Source organism: Emydura macquarii, unplaced genomic scaffold (assembly GCF_026122565.2).
Source record: "Emydura macquarii macquarii isolate MOO-44397 ecotype Brisbane River unplaced genomic scaffold, CSIRO-AGI_Emac_v2 contig_2422, whole genome shotgun sequence".
In the NCBI taxonomy this organism is placed as follows: domain Eukaryota; kingdom Metazoa; phylum Chordata; order Testudines; family Chelidae; genus Emydura; species Emydura macquarii.
Genome location: NW_027132559.1, coordinates 38155759 through 38178579, shown reverse-complemented (window position 1 = coordinate 38178579; position 22821 = coordinate 38155759). Strand labels below are relative to the sequence as shown.

The following is a 22821-nucleotide window of genomic DNA, read 5'->3' as shown; positions in this document are numbered from 1 at the left end:
TCAAAGACTGAGCCTAAACTCACTATGTGTCTAAATAGGTGCTGGGAGGGAGCACCTATTGGTTGTAAATGTTAGGAGGGGTATTTTGTTTCCCATAGTTACATAACAAGGATTTGTGAACTTATTAAAACTTCCTAAATAAATTGTTTAAAAATATTAGGGGGTAGGAGGGGTTTGGTTTATGTATTAACGTTTTTGTCTTTTATTATCCTACCCCCCCTTTTCCATTATCCTCTAACCTGAATTCCCCATACCGAACAAAATCCTGGTTTCTGTTTTATTATTATGGAAACTGTGACAGCTATTTTATTTTATTGTGCTGTGACTAACATGCCTCTGTGTGAGTTGGGTGTTGGAATTTTCCCAACAAAGAGGCTCTCTGTATTCTCTGTACTAGGTGGTGATTTCCTTGGTTGGAGGCACCGGTGCCCTTATAGGTGAACCCAGGAACCATACCTCTGAGAAGAAAAGAATAAAAGTTGCAGTCATGTCTCAGGTATGGGTTAAAAATATACATATGACTTTTTGAAATTCATAGATTTTACTTCTTGAAGTAATTTAGTGTTTGTACTATATATTTGCAAACCAACCTGAGCTTTTGAAACAGTCATCTGATTCCAACTGTTGGTAATAATAGTAAAAAATAAATTAACCTGATCCCAAGCAGCACTGTTTTCATTATCTTCATGATAACCGCTTATATATTCCCCATTCTTTTGTTTTGATGTGACCGGAATATTTAAATATCCAACATCGCTGATTGTCATGCCGTGATGTCTTCCTTTGTGACTGCGCATGTGTCCATTTGTGTTGCAGGTCCTTCCATCCCTCAGCATGCTTAGGAGTTGGTCTATTTCTAAGAATTAATTTAAAAATGTGGTGTTACCCTTGTTATAAACACAAATTAAAAAGAAAGACAGAACAGCAATTGTTTAAAATGTCAAAATACAATATATTCATAGATTCCAAGGCTAGAAGGGAACACTGTGATCATCCAGTTGGCTCTCTTGTATAACACAGGCCATAGTATTTTCTCCCTAAAATTCCTAGAGCATACCTTTTAGTAAAACATCCAATCTTGATTTCAAAATGGTCTGTGATGGATAGTCCACCACAATACTTGCTGAATTTTTCCAATGGTTAATTACTCTCACTCTAAAAAATTTACACCTTATTTCCAGTCTGAATTTGTCTAGTTCTATCTTCCAACCATTGGATCGTGTTATATCTTTCTCTGCTAGATTGAAGAGGCCATTATCAAATATTTGTTCCCAATGTAGATTCTTTTAGACTGTAATCAAGTCACCCCTTAAACTTCTCTTTGTTAAACTAAATAGATTGAGCTCTTTGAGTCTATCATTGTGAGGCATATTTTCCAATCCTTTAATCATTCTTGTAGCTCTTCTCTGAACCCTCTCCAATTTATCAACATGCTTCTTGAATTGTTGGTACCAGAACTGGACACAGTTTACCTATAGCATTCGCACTAGTGCCAAATACAGAGATTAAAGAACCTCTCTCTTCATACTCAAGATTTCCCTGTTTACAAATAGCAGTGTCACATTAGCCCCTTTGGCCACAGTGTCACATTGGGAGTTTGTGTTCAGCTCAAATCTTTTTGGAGTCACTGCTTCCAGGATATAGTTCCTCATTCTGTAAGTAGGGCCTACATTCTTTGTTCCTAGATGTATACATTTACATTTAGCCATATTAAAACACATATTGTTTGCTTGTGTCCCAGATTATTTAGCAATCCCAATTGCTCTGAATGAGTGAATTTTACCACTCCCTCAATTTTTGTGTCATTTGTAGTCTCTCTCAGTGAGGATTTTATGTTTTCTTCCAGGTCATTGATAAAAATGTTAAATAGTGTAGTGCCAAGAATCAATCGCCATGGCCCCTATTGGAAACACACCTGCTTGATGATGATTCTCCATTTATAGTTACATTATCTAGCAGTTAGCCAGTTTTTAATCCATTTATTGTGTGCCATGTTAATTTTATGCATGCATTGTTGTTGCAGTCATGTTCATCCCAGGATATTAGAGAGACAAAGTAGGTGAGATAATATCTTTGATTGGACCAACTTCTGTTGGTGAGAGAGACAAGCTTTCAAGCTTATATGGAGCTCTTCTTCAGATCAGGGAAAAGTGTGTCACAGCTAAATACAAGGTGGAATAGATTGTTTAACATAAGTAGTTAACACGTATTTTAAGGGACCATTCATGGTGAAGTGGCCTGTTAACACTCCTCCAGTCATACAGGGAAAAGGAAGGAAGGGGGGGAAAACAGGCAGTTTGGGAGGTGGGGCAGCTGGGTTGTTAGTGGGTTATAGACTGCTGCAATAAGTAATAATTCCAGTCATTCCATTCACTCCATTATTCTTAGTTGCTAGCAAAGTTATGAATCAATACTTCCAGACTCATCTTTTGAAAGTTTTATGCAGATTTCCTTTGAGAGTGAGGACTGAGAGGCCAGATATAGAGTGATCGTTTTGTGAAAAGTGTTCACCCACAGGTGATCGGGTGTTTCTGTCTTTTATCATTGTCCTGTGTGAGTTTATTTGAGAGCATGATTGTCAGGTTTCACCCAAATAGTTGCTATTGGAACATTTAGTTCACTGGATGAGGTATACCACACATTGTGATAGGCATGTGTAGGACCCATGGATATTGAAAGGTGTGTTCTGGGGATGTTGATCATCATGGCAGTGGAAATATGTCTATAGGATTTGCACCTGTTGTTCTGGCAGGGTGTAGTAAAACTTTGAATTGGTGTGTCCTGGTCTGTGAGGAGCTTGCTTCTGATGATGATCTTGGAGAGGCTGGGGGGTTGTTAGTAGCTCCCCCCATCCCACCGCTGCCTTTTCCCTGCCCCTTCCTTTCCACCCTATGACTGGAGGGGTGATAACAGGTTGCTTCATCTTGAATGGTCCTTTGAGATACATTGTGCTAAACAATCTGTTCCACCTTATATTTAGCTCTTAGTACATTTCCCAGACCTGAAGAAGAGCCCTGTGTAAGCTTAAAAGCTTGTCTTTCTCACCAGAAGAAATTGGTCCAATCAAAGATATTGTCTCATGTTAATTTTAAATTTTAATAAAAAATGTTGGATGGTATTAAGTCAAAAGGCCTTACAGAAGTCTAAGTATTTTATGTCAACAGTAGTACCTTTATCAACCAAACTCGTAATTTCATCAAAAACAGATATAAAGTTAGTTTGACAGGATCTATTTTTCATAAACCCATGCTAATATGCATTAATTACATCACACTCCTTTAATTTGTTATCAATTGAATCCCATATTAGCTGCTTCATTATCTTGCCCAGGTCTTGCTGAGAGGCCTATAATTACTCAGGTTATTCCATTTACCCTTTTTAAAATATTGGCACAATATTAGCTTTCTTCCAGTCTTCTGGACCTCCTATGTGCTCTAAGAAATACTGAAAAGCAGCACTGAAGATTTAACGTATGGATTTAACCATGCTTTTTTAATAACATTTTCTCTAATAAATGTGAAAGATCCCATCTTGACAGCTCTCTAGCATATGAATTCATCTATACAGTCAGCAGTTACTTCTCCACATTGTCACCTTAATGTTTTTCTCTTGACCATCTCTAGGAAGATAAAAAGGCAGTTCATCCTTCACCGCCATGTACTCATTGACAGTTCTTCTGAAATTATCCACAAGTTAATGATAAATAGTGTCCATGATCCTGCAAGTTATTTTGTGTGGATGGACCCCATGGGCCCACATTGAATAACTTGCAGAATTAAGGTCATTGTTATGATTTTTGTGAACTGGAGACTGGTCCAATTGATTTCAGATTGGCTATTTAGCTACCAAACAGATGTTAAGAGTATTTGTATGTGGCAGTTCTTTATTTTAGAACTTCCATTGTTATTTAGAACAATTATACCCATCAGCGCTTGAAAAAAGAAATCTTGACCTTTTTCTTAAAGAAAAACGTGTGCAAAGATGTCTGTTTACTTTCTTTTTTTGAGCAAAAATATTTCTGAAGTCACCTAAAGCGTCTTTCTAAAAGTGGTAATTGTAATCAGCTCTAATTTAATTTTCCCCTATATTCTAGCCCTGCAAATTCTAGCCCCTTTTTCCAGTTTGTATTTGAAATGTAAATACATTTAAAGGAGCAATGCTAATGAGTTCAGGTTTAAAATATGCTGGCACTGTTTCAGTCTGGTTAAAAATATCCTCTGGATTCTGTGAGTGAAATTTGGACTCCATTGAAGTCAACAGGAGTTTTGCCATTGACTTTAGTGGGGTTTGGATTTCACTCTTGATAGCTACTTACATAGCACAGTGCTTCGCTGCATTCTAACTGGCTATGTTCCTTGTCATGAATCAATTATTTTATGAGTTCTACACTGATATTTTTTAGGGGAAGGGCTTGTTACAGAACCAGGGTTAATCGAAGTGAGTGCGGTCTATGAATTAGAGAGCAGGACTGGGAGTCAAGATGCTTGAGTTCTTTTCTGCACGTAGCTTGTTTGTTGTGTTACCGTAGCTGGATCACTTGGCCACTCTGTGACTCAATATACACATCAAGGGGTATTAATACTTATTTAGCTCACTGGTGCATCACACAGATTAATGTTTTCATGCACTTTGAGATCCTTGTAAAGGGCTATCATTAATCAATGAACTGCAAACAAGGAAAAGTAGGTGTTTACAATTAAGCTCATAAACCCTATTAGGCTCTTAAATAAATGTCTTGTTTGTCAAAGGTGCTGAGCATCCTGCAGCTCCCCAGTGAAGATAATTGATGATGTTGGCTGCTCAACACTGTTGAAAACCAGGGTATTTGTTTAGATTCCTTCATTTAAGCCCAGTTAAAAAAATCCTGAGCCTACTAATCTGGTGTTACGTTTAGTTGAATCTGACAAAAGATCTATTAGAACTGAAGTGGAATTTCTATAATAAATGGACTTTATATGTTCCAATCTCACTGGAGGCTGGTGACATCAGAAAGTGGGGAGGGAAAAATAATACATAAAGGAGCTATGGGTAAGGATCAGACACATCCAGTCAAGACAGGGTGGACAAACTCCATCTGCCCTAAGAAGCCCTCTGTGCCCCAACCTACATCTGACTGGTACAATCTTCAGGTAAGGCTGTCCTAAGCAAATTGAGGTCGCCTTATATATGATTATTATTATTATTTATTTTATAGGGCCTAAAAGGATTTTCAAAATAAAGAAGGAGCTTGTCTCCCAGTCTTCTTACATTTAGAAAAATTCTACTTTTCAAATACAAGATGAAATGGGGATTCAAACCCTGATTTAAGAAGTGCCTAAAATGTACTGATACAAAAGGCAAACCTGAAATACACAGCCCTACCTGTTACTTGGAGTTCATTAGTGCCATTTAGAGAACTGAAAATATATTTTATAAAGAATTCTGGGGAGGGTAAACTTGCTTTCCCAAGGCAGACTCCTTGAAGAGCCAAAGTAATGATTGTAGCAGCCAGGCGAGGAAGTGTATTTTCATCAGCACCATCACTGTTCAGTATGTCAGCTTCTTTCTCCAGAACGCTTACATCAACACACTGAAAACAGAATAAAAATTTAGTTAAGACGTTGTTGGTCACATTAGTGTAAATCAACAGACAAGCAGGAAAAGAAGTAAGAGAAGACAGTATTGCAGAAGCCCAGGGTGGATAAGTTGTTAGGACAGAAAGTATAATCAACAGCATGAAAAGCAGAAGAGAACTCAAGGAGGATGAGAATAGAATATAGGACCTGAGATTATGCTACAAGGAGTGGCTAAAGACCAACAGGAGATTAGTTTCAGTCATGTGTTGGGGAGGAAGCCAGTTTGAGAAAGAGGGAAAGGAACTTGAGGCAGCAGTTAAAAACAACACATTCAATTAGCTACTTCAAGTTATTTTTATTTACTGTTATTTTCATGCCATTTCTGCTTAATTTTTTTCTTCAAGATTTTTGCTGCTTAGCATGTGGCCAGTGCAATCCCAAAAAGTGAGAGAAGAAGAGGAGTGGATGTTGTGGGTAAGGCACTGGACTGCAGCCCTGCAGATCTAGATTTAATTCCCAGCTCTGTCACAGATTCCAGGTGTAGCCTTGGGCAATTTCTTTAATTGTGTTTCAGTTCCTGATTTGTAAAACAGGGGTGATAACATTCACTTTCCTCCTACATTTTGTCTCTCTTATCTAGTTACACTTTAGCTTCTTCGGGGCTTTTTTTCTTACAGTACATTGGTAGAGTGTCTTACACAGTAAGGCCCCGATCTTGATCTGGGGCCTCTAAGTTCTTGTAATGCAAAGAAGAAGGAAATTTATGAGATAAATTCAAATCAATTGATTTCCAATGAGTGGATGCCCACCTGTGTGCCTATATCTGCATGTGCATTTAGTTCAGCTGCACATGCAATTATCACAGCTGCAGGAGTAAAGTGCACTTAGCTATCAAAATATCCCAGTAATTGCATGTGTCATTGCAGCAAAGGTGTGCACAAATGTAGTTATGAAAATGTGTGAACATTTTTATGCATGAATCTGAGGACTCCATCTCCAGCTGCGATGAGAGACATTTAGGGCCAGATTTTCATTGTGCCTTAAATGTGCTGCAGCCTCAAAACTTCACTATTCCGTTTTACACAGACAGCAGCAATAGACACATACAAATGTGACCCTGCCTTGCCTAGTGGCTTGCTTGTTAATTATTATTATTAATTAGTTGTTGTATTATCATAGCCCTAATCTTGGACCAGGACCCCTCTATGCACCATTGAGAAAAGTAAGTATTCTTAATGTCAAATTCACTGCCAATATATTTCCATACAAGCTGAAGATTTTTCTTTCCCACCAAATTTAATATATTAGCTGCTACGGTGAGAAGGAAACAATTTTTATACAACCATAACATGCAAAAACTGACCAAAATGGTTTTCTTCTCCCCCTGGATCACCCACCCTTTTCCCTAACCACAGGTGTTGTGATTCAAAGCATTAGATATGCTGTAATGTTTTCACTACCTTTCACAAAGAGTCTCCCTACTCTCATCTCTGTGAACTATGGAATTACAGATACTAAACAGACATATTGAGTGCACTGACAACCTAAACAAACAGACCACTCTGCAAAGCACTGTATAGCCTGCTGACATGCCAAATACCTCCCTGATGCCTCTTTACAGCGGCCGAGATACTGTGAGTTCCTGGAAATCAGCACTTTCACCGAGACTTAGAACCAACTGTACTAGTCAATGAATAATTTATGATGGCAAATGAGTACACAAAGCACACAGAGAGAAAGAGGAATTGCAGGCCTTCTGCTTTAAGCTGCATAGCTAGTGGCTTCTAACACTCTTCCATTTGCCTAGATTGCTGCTACCACTATATGTTGTAAATTAAAGAGCAGTGAGATGGAAGAGAGAAGATGAATCGCAGAGTCAGCTTCAGACCAAGACAGAGTTGCATAGTATCCAAAGGGTTGATAAACTTTTCACAATAGGTCAATATATATATAAATATATATTATTTATTATACAGTAGAACCTCAGAGTTATGAACATCAGAGTTACAAACTGACGCATCAGCCGTCCACCTCATTTGGAACTAGAAGTATGCAGTCAGGCAACAGCAGAGACCAAAAAAAAAAAAAGAAGAAGCAGCAGCAAATTCAGTACAGTGCTGTGTTAAATGTAAACTACTAAAAAAAAGGGGAAGTTTAAAAAAAAGATTTGACAAGGTAAGGAATCTTTCTGTGTTTGTTTCATTTAAATTAAGATGGCTAAAAGCAGCATTTTTCTTCTACATAGTAAAGTTTCCAAACTGTATTAAGTCAATGTTTAGTAGTGAACTTTGGAAAAAACAACTATAACGTTTTGTTCAGAGTTACAAACATTTCAGAGTTATGAACAACCTCTGTTCCCGAGGTGTTTGTAACTTTGAGGTTCTACTGTATATATATATATATATATATATATATATATATATATATATATAACACTCTAACTTCGAAAATCTGGTCAGTTTTTGATTACTGTAAATTATACGGAAAATAGATTATTTAGATTGTAAACTCTTTGGGGCAGGGTTTGTATATTATTATCTGTTTGTACAGCACCTGGAACAAAGGGGCCCCATTCTTGACTGGCCCCTAGGCAGTAACATAAAAAGCAATGAATACTAGGTGAGTGATACCTGCCATGTATCTCCTGATTTTAAAAGGATGTTTACAGTTAAATATAATGAATACATTATTTGTCCTTTCTAACATAAGTTTACTCTTCTCTGGATGACTCTTTCCACTGGAAGAACTAACTATGGCAGGTATATTAGCTTCAGATGTATCAGCCATATCAAAGAAACAATCACATCTTTGGACAGATTTCCTGCTACATCTAGTATCTGATGGATGTAGCACAGTGAGGGACCAGCAGGAAACTGGTTACAGAAACCTGATTTTTTTTCTCCATTCCCAGTCCCAAGGGCTGCTCTAATTTATCCCAAGTGGCTGACATTTGATGGCAGAGCTAAGTAATAGCCTTTAGATCTTTTTTAAGTATTTAGTTGATTTCAAGTATTCGGGGGGTTTACCTGGCTTTCAGGAGTTTTAAAATGTTGTCTTATTGCAGCCAAAATGTCTTCAGTTTCATTCCGTGAGAAATAATAGCAGTTTTCATCATGCCTTAAACTGAGCATGCTGTGTAGATAAAATTTATAATCCCTGTTACTTAGACTGAGCTCTGAAGAACAGATGTCTCTTTGATGAATAATATAGTAGAGAAGAATGAGGGAAATTCTCTGGAATACTTCTTCACTGAGATGGTCTTCAGAATCTCCACCAGCTATTAATAACAAGGCATCTGGTTCCAGGCACTGTGAATAATTAAAACAAATGGAAATTAGCTTCAAATAACATGTCATTATTAATCTACTGAAAACAGGATTAGAGAATAGAGTAGAAGAATTCAACTTTATGTCTAAGGGACTGGTTTTGAGGTTGCACAGATGCAGAGTGGGGTGTGTGTAAGCATGAGGTAAAATGTGATGAGCAATAGGGACAGCAGGGAAAGCACACGGAAATCCAATCTTGCAATAACGAGGGATGCTGCATGGGTGCCAAAGCACTGTCCGTGCATTCTTTCATAACTATGCCTGCTCGCAAGCAAGGGGGCAGATGCCCAAAGGATTTGAGACTTTCTCCCACTCAGAGCCTGATCCAAAGACTGTTGTAGTCAGTTTAAAGGCTCCCATTGACATCAATAAGCATTAATTCTGGCCCTCAATGCAGAAGACTATCCGCTAGTGCTTAACCTTACTTTAACTCCTGCATAGCCTCCACCTGAACTTCTGTGAGTTTGCCGAATCAAGGCCAGAAAAAGCCAAATTTGGCCTGCGTTTGTGTGAGACAGTGGTTCTCAACCTTTTTGGGGTCAGGACCCATTTGTAAACATTGATGGCCTGTCACGACCCAGTAAATAGGCCAGGGGTCCGGGTGGAGGTTGGGTCCCGCTCTGGAGGATTGTGGAGAGGGTGGTAATGGACTGTTGCGACCTAGTAAATTAGGGTGGAGGGAATGGGGTCCTGGCCCCGGGGTGTGTGGTGTGGTGCTGGGAAAGGTCGGCTCTTGTGGGGCTGGTTGGGCTCAGCTTGGCTCTCCACTCCTACCATTGCATCTTGTGATACTGCAGCCCCTAACGAGTTTGCTGGGCAAATTTGTGTAAGTGATATTACAACCTGGTTCTATCACTCAAATTTGACCTGGCCAACCCCCCCTCCTCTCCCACCGCCCCGTCATCATGATGGAGGGACAGTTGGGACAAGCCTTAGCAGCACTGAAACCCCAGAGGTCACAATGCCCAGAGCTGGGAGCCGAGCCCTACTAGCCCGTGAGACAAGAGCCACAGGCACTGCCATGTGACCCTTTGAAACAGTCTGGTGACCCAATTTTGGATCATGACCCACAGGCTGAAAAAAATCCTAGTGGAAGTGATAGAATCATAGAAAGCATAGAAATGTTGGGCTGGAAGGAACCTTGAGAGGTCATCTAGTCCATCCCCTCTAAATTTACACCAGGTAAACAGAACAGAATTGGGCTCTGTATCTTTAGAGCTGTATATATTTAGACTTATTAATTGTGCTATCGGAATATTTGGTCAGCACAAAGCCCTCAGAACAGGGCTCAAGAGAGACAGAAGTCATGCATAGGTTTGTGCTGCTCCCTACAAAGAGGTGAATTCCACCCTAAGGGTAGGTATAATATTTTAAAAACAAAATTGCTCAGTATCAATAAGGCACTATCTCTCCCTACACTCAGACCCCTTCCAATGTCACCTCAGGCAAAAAGCTTTGTGAACAGATAAGCCTTACAGTGTGCCTAGAAAACCAGCAAATCCTCTCAGACCAGGGGTAAGTGGGTGAGCGAGTTCCAGAACAGAGAGCCCCTTCCTGGAAATATCCTGCCACTATTGTGATTTATAGGACATATCAGTTGGTCCCATTGGAAGAATGCTAGTTGCTCTCTCCTGTTTAAATCCAAGTATTGCTTGAGCACATCAGTTGATCTCCACTATCCACTAGACAGAAGCACCTGAACCATACAAAGATTCACCAATAGACTTCAGGTACTTTGCCTCACTCCGATGATTCAATGCAGCCAGAAGCCTAGTTTGCTGGGTAAAACTATGTTTATGGCTACAGCCAGTGTGTGCTGGTGTCTCTGTACACTGTATATATCAAAACCCATTCCTTGAATGTTTACCCACAAACAAACTTCAATCAAATGCAGATTATGGAGCTCAGGTGTAATATGCTCTCTCAAGTATAAACAAGGAAGTGAGCTGATACGTTTTAATAGACATGTTCCCAACCTAAATCCACACAACAAGTAATGTTATAAAAGGAGATGTACCGTGGGCGCCAATAGCCAAATTAAACATTCACACTGGTGTGTAAATTAGATTAGGATCTGGTCCCCTGTGTTCTGTGTAACATGGCTAACAGCATCTACAATACTAGCCTTTTCTAACATGACTGTCTTTGTATATTATTGTTTTGGGCTAGGAGGAATACATTTAATTCTTTAGATCATTTCCCTAAAGGCCTCACGTTAAGCCAACCTATCCTTTCAAATTTACCCAGTGGGGAATAAGGTAAACAAGGTCTGGGATGGAGGCTTTCCAGAGATTTCTATAATTACACCTCAAGGTCTAGTAAAAATAACTTGAAGTCATTAAGGTTTTTGGCACTGGCAAGCAAAATGATTGAAAAGGAAATTGCTAATCAGAGGGCAGCAGGTGCATTGAAACAGTTGCTGTTATTGGAGAATATGTGGGATCCTCCTCTGGGAGTTCTTTAAAGAAGGTGTCAGGGGGATATAGATTGATTCATCACTGGTTATTTTGCTGTTATCGACATTTTAGAGGCACAAACACCTGCATGACCTGACTTTCAAAATCCTTATTTTCTAAAATAAACCAGTTCCTTTCTGAATGTGGGTGCAGAATGTTTTTGCTGATGTCCCCGTTTTTAAAAAATGAATATTAGTAAGAATTCCATCAATACAGAAGAATGTATGCCTTTTTTGGAGCACTTGGGAGATAGAGTAATGACAGATGCTGTTTAAGGAGCATCAAGCACATGGCCATGGATTCTGAGGCTCAATTACTAAAGAAAAAAGAAAAAGTCTAATAAAGTTATAGAACTTCAGGGCAATGATTTAAATGCAGGATGGCATCTTGTTTGCAAATTAAAATAATCTGAAAATGCAATGGGTTGTCCTTACTGGGGTCTCAGATTCAGAAGGGAAATGTGAGTCTGACTGATGCATTAAATTTTGGTTTTGCTGAGGGAGGGGAGATCTGGGGCTGTGCCCTGCGTAGTTTGGGAAGTTAGCTCCAGTGCCAAGGAAGAGGGAAAATTTCTGGTTCTGAACACTGCAGATGTTTCAAGAACAATTGCTGTCAAGAATTTTCCTCCATTTTGGCCCCTTCTTCGTTCATCTTGCAGGATTTCAAATTTATAAAAACCCTCTGTACTGCATGGACTGTTCTATTTGTCCAGGCCAGCCCAGCCCAGCAGAAACTTTGAGAAGGGTTCAGAGAGTTTCTCCTTTGCTACCTGCCAGCAGACCCTGTGCTTTTTATACATAGATCATAAACACAAGGAAAACCTTGGCCCATGATAGAAGAATTCCAAGGAAGTTTCCACTCTCCTATGCAGGAATAACCCCGTAGGAGAGAATGGAGCCCTACATTATTCACCAATGATCTTTCACACTGGGGCAGTTATGAAAAATGTCAGCATTTGCTACTATGGCTATTTAAATGAGTAGGTACTCTATGGTGGAGGACCGAAATCTCCTCTCTAACCCATTGGCCTGGTTGAGTACAGGGAACATAAGACTTTCACAGTAAACGTTGGCTTTCCCAATTATTCACCTTCACCACATTCTGACATGAAGCCACAATCCTCTCTGTATAATTCACTGCTGTTAGATATGAGCCAGACCTAGAACCAGCTGAATTAATCTTAATTGGAAGGAAAATCCATCAGTTTGTCGGGGGCCCGCATCCAAACTTGGAACATCTTCCAAATCTACATTTCCTCCCACCTGGACATAGTCTCTCTCCTAGCTGAATCTGGCATCCTATTCCCCTGTTCCTTCCATGGTCAAACCAGTGGGAAGAAACAGCTCAGGCAGTAGTCTGAATTTACTAAATGATTGAGCCCCTCATGCAGCTGTGATTCCAAACTTTTGAATACCCAGAGTCTGGATTTGCAGAGTCATTGATCTGCTCTTGACCCACCTTGACCGGAACTATTTATGCAAAACCACCCCTAAATCTTGGAGGCTTGGGGGAAATGACATATGGATCTCAGCAAACCATGGGTTGGGTTTTAGTTTTGCAAAATAATCAGAATGACTATGGTTCACAAAACCATTCCTATTTCTCCCCATCCATCTCTAACTACAATGGAAATTTCTTTTGGTGTTTCAAATTCAAGCTAATGCTATAACTGTAGGATGAAGTTAAGAGAGGAAAACCTTTATCTACCAGTGCATACTATTAGTAATAAGTGAAAGGTAAATGGATCTAAGTTTCTAAGGTATACTTGAAGTACTTGGAGGCCTTCTTTACACGAATAAATAAGCATTATAAATCATTAGCAATTCAACAATTGTAGCAGTTCATTTTTTTGGAAGAATGAATGTTGTGTGTGCCAATGATATGCATTAGGATGGCTTCACCCAAATGAATGATTTCAGAACCACCTAAACCATCTTTTAAATATACCCTTCATTAATTGATACACTAACCAGATTACAATCCTCCTGCATCCCATAAATCCATTGTGGGCATTCAGCTCTCTCCAGTAATATTTTGATCAATTTCCTTGTGTGATTCTTGTGGAGCTCAGTGTAGTTGTCAGCTGAAAGAATGCGTAAAACTTCCATCAGATAGCTCTGCTTGGGAGCGTAGCTGCTTTCCTGCTTGTTCTCTTTCCCAGGCTGTGCTTCTGCAGCGACCGCACTGAATATGAAAGCTGAACATGCCATCCAAAAAGCTGGATGCTTGCTCAGAAAACACATTTTCGCTTCTTTCTGTAAGTGCGTGTCCGTGCTGAGGGTTGAATCGTGGTGCGTAGTTCACAGCTTAAAGTTGAACCCTGAGGAATTTGTATGGTAAAGAAAAACAAAAAACATTTAATTAGAGTGACTGCAATATGTTTGAAAGGATTTATTAATTGGTTGGCTAAGCTGATTTGCAGTGACAAGCTGTTTCTGAACAACAGGAGGTTTGTAGGGACTTTTCAGCCTGAAACAGCAGGAAACTAAGATGACAGTGGCCTTAAAAATTCTGTAGAATTACTGGTAAGTGGTTAAATCAGACTGCCCTTCCTCCAGATTAAAATAATACATATTTTTCATTTCCCTGTTATGTTACTATATTTGATAATAATCTCCTTTAGTGAGTACAGGAAAATATAATTGCTTTCTCTTTTACTCAATTATGAAACAGGTTGCCAAGAGCTGGTAGACGTACTTGTCCATGAGGTGCAAATAAAGCACAGTGTAGGAATTCTGATAGGAATGTTCTTTAGTACTGATGCCTACCAATGACTTATAGTGGTTTTCATCTTCAAAGCACTTTATAAACATTAAATAACATTAGCTGTAGAGCAGGAAACAAATCCCCCATAAAGAACCCAAAACATTTTAACAGGAAATTAATGATGTTTTATGGTCTGAGGAAAGAGTTGCTAAGTTGACGTCATTATGTCATTAATACAACTTGAAAAATATAGAAATGTCCCAAAAGCAATTACATCTCACTTTTAATAATCCTAGATGCAAAGACAGCATTCCAAACAGTAAGAGCAAACTATCCTAGCCATATTTTAGGGTCTGTCCTAACTGTAATCCATCCTGATATAGGAGCATGGCAGTTGTAAAAGAGTTTAACTTTTGTTTTCCACTGAAGAGTTTTCCCTTTACTGAGAAGCAGACCTTTGGAAATATACATACATATGTTAAATAGCTACATGCACATCTGCTTCTTTTCACTGTAAAACAATCTAGGTTTGATTTCCTTTTTTAAAATGCTGTGCTAACAGATTGCTAAAGTAGAGTAAACTAATAATTTTTGCTGGATTATAACTTGGCATGCATTCAGATAAAAGTTAGTGTGGTATAGCACACTGTGAAAGGTTTTGATGTTTCAACAACAATAATTTTAGCTTTAAGTTAGCATTTAGAAATAGGTTAGCATTTAAAAGCCTCACAGTTATGGGGACACAACCATTTATAACACCGTGTTCTTACCTTCGGTAGAAAAAAAAAAGAATGATTGTGTATCTCTAGCTTTGTGGCCTTTTGAATCCCCAAAAGTATTTAGCTGCTGGAAAGTCTGATGTTTTTAAAATTCCTTGATGGTGCTCTGGAAGCTGGAGAGGATTAGTTTATTGCTGCCTTGAAAAGTTTTCAGTTGCTATGGAGAGAGCTGTTCTTAAGGTAACAATGGAGGTGGATGGGAATTAGTACATGTTCTTCTTGGCCGGTTTTAGGCATCATATTGAGTGTGTTTAGCTAATTATTTTAGTAGTTATCATTTTATGTAAACATTCCCTAATTAATATCAGCAGATGGCAGGATATATGGTATCTGCTAAACAATATACTTTATGGTAGATAATACACATGAGAACACCCGTTTCTCTACGTTATTACAATATGTAAGCAGTTTTATAACACATCTGAAGAAAATCTGAATTTCTGTTTTAACTGACATCTTTGTTCTGATTGCAAATGTGAAATCAGAGTAGAAATATTTTCTGGCACCTCTGTAGAGAAACTCATATTTTTTCTTAAAGGTACACTCTCAATGAAGAATGGGCCCCAACACAGTCTGTTAAAATAAACAAACAAAATCAGAGAGTATTAAAATTCCCACCTGCACTAGGCTTGAACAACTGGGCTTGATGCAAATGGTGAAGTGGAATAAAGGACAAAGAAACCCTCCCTGCCCGCTTACTGCTTTGTTGTGGAAACTGCAATCTTCAAGTTTCAGTAGTCCAAGCCATTCCTGTGTCCCTGCACTAGAAAGGGGTGAGAGAAGTCAATGACTAATGGATTTGCATAGAGACAGAGCCACCAAGCTCATCTTTGTCCTATCTCCCAAACATGCTGTGCAGTGGTGCACAGGGAGCCATATTGCCTGAGTAGGGTCTCCAAAACCTGTGGAGAAGAAGGCAGGATTTAACTTAATATGAACAGAAATGTTACCATGGTCTTTAAAAACAAATAAAGACAAGCATGTGTCTCCTCTCCTACAGGGCTGGGAACACAAAGACAATTCTATTCTATTCTATAATGGTTCTTATATTGTGCTCATCATCACTGTAGTATCTGAGCAGCTAAGAGCACTATGATAGTGCCTGAGAAGTGCAAGCAACTACAGTATAAACAAAAGTGAAACTGGCCAGTCGAATCTGAGTGAAAAGCAAGACATAAACAAACAGCTTCAATAAGGTAAAGTAATGGCAAACAAGAGCATGCGCAAATTTTTGTGTGCTCACTAAACAGTTGAAAGTTTTAAAAACAGACCTAATTTTTAGTTAGTCAAATGCAAAGAAAACATCTGACATGTATTAAAGTACATTTTATTTTAAGCTTAATAAATCACAAATGAGTGAACAGATTTCTACCAAACAGCCACAGACATTCGTGTGCTGAGAACAAGCATGAGAAATTTCAATTCAAAGGGATTATTTTCATAAATTTATAAATCACTGAAAACAGGGACTCACAATTGTAAGTGCTTCTTCAGCCTTCAGTGCTTTCCTATATCATCATCACTATGATGTTATGACAAACATATCCACATTTGTTTCACTAACAGAAAATAATTATTCAGATATCAAGTAAATAGCTTGCATAATTTAATACTGGGAATATCTCACAGGGAGAGTAAGCATGGAAAAGGTATCAATTTGTCCATATAAATCTCAGAGCTCTCAGATGTTCTGAACATATTTAAAAAACTGAAATAGAGATTGGGTTTTATCCAGATAAGAGTATACAAGCATAGGGTGACTTTTTTTTAACTCTTTCAGAGAAGCCAGTATTTTTAGAGGTATAGACCTGATAAACTATGCCAGCAGAGAGGAGTTGAAAGGAGATTTGGTAATACATTATATTAACATTTGCATTGCGGAATTAGACTACTAAAAGTAAATTTACAGTATGGTAAAGAGCAATGGATAATAAATGGTATAGGCAATGGAGACTGAGAAGTCAACTCCCATTGCAAGTCATACTGCTTATTAAATGAATTTCACGCTAGTGTTGTGGCAATGTCACTTGTGGATCAAATTAATATTGTATTGAGCTTCCCTCTCCACGTTGATGCCAGTCTCTGCCACCCAATCATTCATTTCTGCCCTCACTGTTTTTGGGCCTTCTTCCATCCCACCCTGTGCACATATAATGCCCTCTGTGAACTAGACTGTAAAACACTATCATCTCTTCCTTCAAATCCCTCATCAAGGCCCACTACCATCCTAGCACCTACTGGAAAGTGCCAACTGATAACAATGGGGAGGAACCACCTCTTTCGATTTTTGTTAACAGCCCTTAGCAAGTGGAAACCCAGTCCTGATAGGGACTCTGGGCATTAGGGCAATACATATAAATTAGTGAAGCTGTAGCTACTGTAGGATAGCATGATGGGTGGCAGAGAGCCTTCAGGTCACTTTCACAATTTACTTTAGAAAAGGAAATTCGATGCCTAATTGATTTTACTTAAACACAGTTGTTCTTAAATTAGTTTTGGCTGAACTGTAATGGATGTTGCCTTATTTTTTTTTTTAATAGCTAACCCTGCCAGCCTTCCAAACTCTTTTTGTTTCTTAAATGGTTTCCTTTCTGCTTGCCAACCTCTGTGTAATCTGTATATTGCTGTTCCATTGTACATAGCATTTTATATTTACAATGTTTAAGTAGTAAATTATTTGATGTTAGAGAATTGAGATGTCCTGAATCAGAAAGACTTTCTAGTATAGCATGTGATGTTGACTGTGTGCATCAAAGATTGTTGTGTTTGCCGCTTCTTATAAAGAATGTTATCATCATGTCTGAACTATGATAGACAAGTTATGAATAAATGAAATATTATTCTGATTCCGCTTATCTACACTTAGCTAGAGATCTTTCTAGATAGCCAGGTCCTGGTAAGGACCAGGGCTGAAAGGGAGGCAGGTGAGATATTCAATCCTTGAAAAATACAGTCAGTATTGGATAGGTGTCATGGAAAGATGTTTGGAAAGAGCTGGAATTCACTTCTCCAGTAGATATTCCCAAACTGAAACATGTGACCCTAGAAGAGTGACAAAAAACAAGAGTTCCTTGAAATTCTGATCTAGTTTCAGGAGTAGTGGGCTAAATTCTGCTCTCACACCAGTGCAACTCCTTTTGGCCCAGAGTTTTTATGAGATGATCAGAACTTCAATTTTTAGTGAGTGTGAGAGAGGATAGCTATGAAAAGTAATAGAACCAGACAGGGAGCATGACAAACTCATGCAGCTACCCTCTTTTGTTAAAGAATTATTTTTGTGCTCATTTTTTCAAATTGAACTGGTAAGACTTCTCCCACCTACACACCTGTTGTGAGAACAAAAGCTGGTTAGCCATTTCTAAATGCCACGAACAGCTGCATTCTGCAATTTAATGGTTGTCAAAAGATCAATGATTACACAATGCTTGAATATTAAAACACTTTATAGAACTGTGCTCTTAGACAACTGAAACATTTCTGTGAGTGCCACCAACCTAGCAAACAGCTTAATTTTATTTATATGGCAAAGTGGGAGAGGATCTATGCAACATCTTAGCAAAAACCCCTTGGTAGCTTGCAGCTTACTGATGAAAACTGCTATTGATATTGAACTCTTATTCCTTAAATACTGAATAAGGTATATTGATGCACTAAGCAAATGAGCCTTGAGCCCTTTTACTAATCACAGCAATTACATCAAATGAAGAGAGAATTCTGTGGAACTACAGATTTTCTCCATGTTATCAGTGTGATGTGTGCACGTCTGCTGTAATTAAATCCACAGGGAGTGTATTGTAATATGAAAGGATTTCATTCTCTGCACAATACAAGTAGTGTTTCAATGCAAATAGCATCTTTGCCAATAAATTAATTCTGACGTGCTCCCATAAATAATTTCAGCACTTTAAAGTCACCACAGGATATTCAGCTCCATTGTCCTGTTTAGTCAGTTCTACCAATATGCTGTATTTAGGCTTGGCAGAATTCAAATTTTATTTTTGTATAGTTTCGACAGATAATATAAATGTTTATTTTAAACATTTTTTCTGATTTTTATTTATTTAAATTTTCATAGTTGCGCAAATTTATGGGGTTTAAGCATTTTTTTCAGTTTTTTACTGATTTAAATTTTCACAATTGCAAGAAATTATGGGATGTGGGGCGTGTCAGACAATAATTATTTAATGGCAGCAGACCTTGAGATTCAAAAAACTTAATGCTTTATAATCATTAAAACACAAAGTGTCAACATCCCATCTCAACATTCACAAAATAAATATCCTTAAATTAAACTCTAATAAGTTCTCAAGCAGCATTTTTTTACTTTGCTTGTTTGTAAATTAAGGTGATTATAAATGGAAATATTTTTTCATTAGTTTGTGTGTGTAAAGTGAAACCAATGTTTACCAACATTTCGCTATAAAAAATGAATTCTTCCATGCCTAGTTATATTTTAAGGTTGGTCAGTGAGTTAAAATGAATTAATACTATTGAAATGCATTTTATAGGAGGTATATATTACTAGATGGCTCTGGAGCATACCCTGTATTAGTCAGGACTGTTGAGTTATCTCTCTGGTCAGCAGATGATGAGATTTTCAAAGAAGGTAAAGTGAAACTCCACTTATATTGAAGTTGAAAGGAAATAAGTTTGCTGCAGTGTATTTTGGGTGACTGTCTTTGCGCTTGTAGTGATGTTTCTTTTCATCAATAGGTAAGTTGTTATTTATTTGTATTACAGTTGTTCCTAACTGAGATCAAAGTCCTATTGTTCTAAGTAACTGGACATAGAGGTGGTAAAAAACAGTCTCTGTGCCAAGCAGCTTACAAACTAACTAGACAAGGAAGATAAGGGAAGTATTATTATCCCCATTGTTCATACTGAGGGACAGTGAGAAGAAATGAGTTGCCCAAGGTCACACGGTAAGTCTGTGACAGAGCTGGGAACTGGACCCTTATTTCCAGAGTGATTGAATCACAAGATCATTCTTCCTCTCAAATTCCACTATTACATGCTTCACTACAAAGTAATTAATGTTAACATTTCCCCTCAGCCAGAACAACAGGAAAAGAGAGGACAGGAACAAATGTCACATATATCCTCTGAAACAACAAAGGCAAAGAGGAAACCTGCTGAAAATAAAGTCAAGAGACCATATTCACTAAACCTGGTGCAGACAGGCTTATTATACCTCTGAAGGTAAGCAAGGCCTCTGATGCTCTGGGGGATTCATGCCCAGAAAGGGCAGGCATGTTTACTTTTAAAAAAACAAACAAACAAACACACACATTGTACAATTAACCTGTGGAACTCATTGCCACAAGATATCATTGGAACAAGAACCTAGAGGAATTAATAAAGAGCCTGGACATTTATATGGATAGTGAGATTATCTACATTTACCTAAATTGTGACATACTGATGCCACTGCAATCTCCTCTCTGATGGCCTTTCCACTGTTGAGAATTTGCATCAGGGTTTATGTTGGTGAAAACTGGCATAAATCCAGTGTCAAGATGGCCCAATAGTCTGTGGAGACTACTGTTCAGTTACTTTAGTTATAACTGTAATAAACCCATATATACAAATATCTATTTGAAAAGCCTTTTATACCAGCATGGGACAATATCATGCATTTGTGCAAGGGGATGAATATGTTGCTGCTCATTTTTGTTCCTCAATTCACACAACATTTTTTAGGATAATTATGTTCTTATGTTCTTCACTGCCTCATCTGTGGTGGCACAGCTAGTACTTATTTTAAAGGGATCCAAATATTATACTATGGTCATTAGGCAACAATGTCAACTGGTTCCATTATCTCAAAGCCATTGAAGTGAAATAGATGTACAAAATGAGTTTACACGCTTTCCCTGTTTTTGTTTACTTTGGCTTACTTTGATTAATTGGTAATATCAAATACCATAAGTCTCTGCTCCCTTAGGTTTCCAAACAAGTTAATTTCTAATGAGCAAACAAAGTAACTTGATTTAATTAACAGTATATTATCTAGCATAAGATATTTATGCCTTACTGGCACGTTTCTAGAAAATGGGAGTTTTAGTATACCAAATACAAAATTATACCATTATAGAGTTTTGAGTTATATTTTGAATGAAAAATAAATCACATCCCACTGGCTTACATTTGAGAAATCCATGACTAACCCTATATTTTGATGATTCATCCTCACACCTGAAAGGAAATCCACTTAAGTAATGTGCATACCATCTTCAGAAAGTCAGTGCTGTGGGATAAACATCATATTATGTTTGAGAGCAAATCAAAAGTCCCTTTGTGCAGCCTATGCTACTTCACAAAAATATGCACAAATCACTTTTGTACTAAATGACCAGCTCTAATAAAAACTGAGGATAAGCCAGTGTTTATCCACACTGCTTTGCCTTACAGCGCTCAAAGTCAGGTTCTCAAAGTCTGACCCATGAATCACTTATAGGTGATCTAAGGAGATACCTTTATCACAACAGGAAGTAGTCTGTCTTATACAGTGATGGTTTGCTGCTTGTTGTTGCCCAGGGCAGGACTTGTATTTTTTTAGGCCTTTAACCCATGATCAACTTTGTAGATAATATTAAATTGGAGACTTAGCATACAGAACCGAACAATAGTGACCTGAAAAGCTTAGTGCACTAGGGCTACAGGCAATGAATGGAGATTAAATAATAAATGCAAAGTCCTTACAATCAGGGAGATGAGGGAAACATGATGTGATCAAACAGCCCATCTCATTGCATTAAAGCAAGTTTCCCCCAACACATTTTTCTTCAATACATTGTTCTAATATTAATTATTCAGGTAGCCAAGAATTATAGCTGCTGCTGGAAGAATTAGCAGAGGAGGGAGCCAAGTAAGAGATTTGTTAATTTTAAGAAATGATCCCCCAGTATGAAAAAGTTTGAGACTTGCTGGCTTACATTTTAGTTTTTAAGTCTTGTTTGTCTATTTGCTTCCATTTGACAGCCTGCATGTAACGTTCCATAAAACATAAACTGTGTATATCTCCTCATAAGTATAAGACCGTAAAAAGAATAATTGTTTATGCTAAAATTTTAAAAAACATATGCAGAAGGTACAAAATCAACTACTATTTTAGCTGATGAAATACAATTTAGAGTTAATGCTTCATATATTGTAGTTGCATAATTTTATCCAGCTCAGGTTCTTATTTTATCACATTAGAGGACAGACTGTTCATTCCACTCATTGTTGGCCACATAATTCTTTGCATTTCTAGCTCCTGGAAGAGCACTGCTGTACTTTATTAGTGTGTCAGCGAATCTATCATCTGTTTGTAGTTGGCTGTGTCCTTTTTTTTTTTCCTGTAGAGGAAATAGACTGAATCCAGCTCCTATTAGAATTAGAGGGACCAGAATACCTACAATCCAAGTTGTATTATGAGCAGATTCAGGAGCCTCTTCATGCTTTTTCTCTCCTATAAGTGAGTGGAAAACAATTGCTAAAGAATATGAGAAATTCTAGGACTCTCACAATGGAAAGTAATACGTTTAATCTTAATTATAAAAGTAGTTTATTATGCCTGTATATTTCCAGTCCATGGAAGTATTTTGCACATAAGGACAACATATCAAGGGAAATATGAAACCTAAATAAAACTAAGCTTAATTAAAACTTAAACCCAATTTCCTGCATTCAGAAACAAATGAGGCATAAAGCTGTAGGATTTTTACCATTTTAATATAAAAAGATTACAATAAATAATTTTGTTTGTAGGATGAAATTTACCCATGGAAGGAAGTCACCTACCCATCACTTGAGTCCCATTTAATTTTTCAAATATGTGCATCTAGGGTGAAATTCAACCACAAAACAGGACTTTAGTAAGGGCCTAAGTTCTGGGCCTCCACCTAGGGATGCATATCACCCTTACTGTATGTGGTTTCTTTTTAATTTACTTAAAATAAAATAATCCCTTCCTTTCCTCTGTGGTGGCTTCTCAGTTGGTTCCATTTCATTAATT

The 22821-nt window shown here is 37.9% G+C and overlaps 1 protein-coding gene and 1 long non-coding RNA gene across 5 annotated transcripts in view; one reads left to right on the top strand and one right to left on the bottom strand.

Annotated features, from left to right (window-relative positions):
- SLC39A12 (solute carrier family 39 member 12) overlaps positions 1–13580 on the bottom strand; it is a 35653-nt gene extending 22073 nt beyond the window's left edge. For all 3 annotated transcript variants that reach the window (XM_067562322.1, XM_067562323.1, XM_067562324.1), the window contains exons 1-4: positions 13308–13580; positions 8582–8863; positions 5362–5569; positions 654–856 (exon numbers count right to left, since the gene is read on the bottom strand). In XM_067562322.1, coding sequence (XP_067418423.1) covers positions 654–856; positions 5362–5569; positions 8582–8863; positions 13308–13580 — 966 coding nt within the window. The remainder of the gene's footprint in view (positions 1–653; positions 857–5361; positions 5570–8581; positions 8864–13307) is intronic.
- Positions 5039–20014, top strand: LOC137162468 (uncharacterized). Of its 2 annotated transcripts, none has more exons than XR_010922367.1 (3): positions 5039–5129; positions 5960–6029; positions 19876–20014. It is a non-coding gene; the product is annotated as an uncharacterized lncRNA (long non-coding RNA). The 2 variants fall into 2 exon arrangements; XR_010922368.1 differs by lacking the exon at positions 19876–20014 and adding an exon at positions 8723–8846.
- Positions 20015–22821: the final 2807 nt, after the last annotated feature.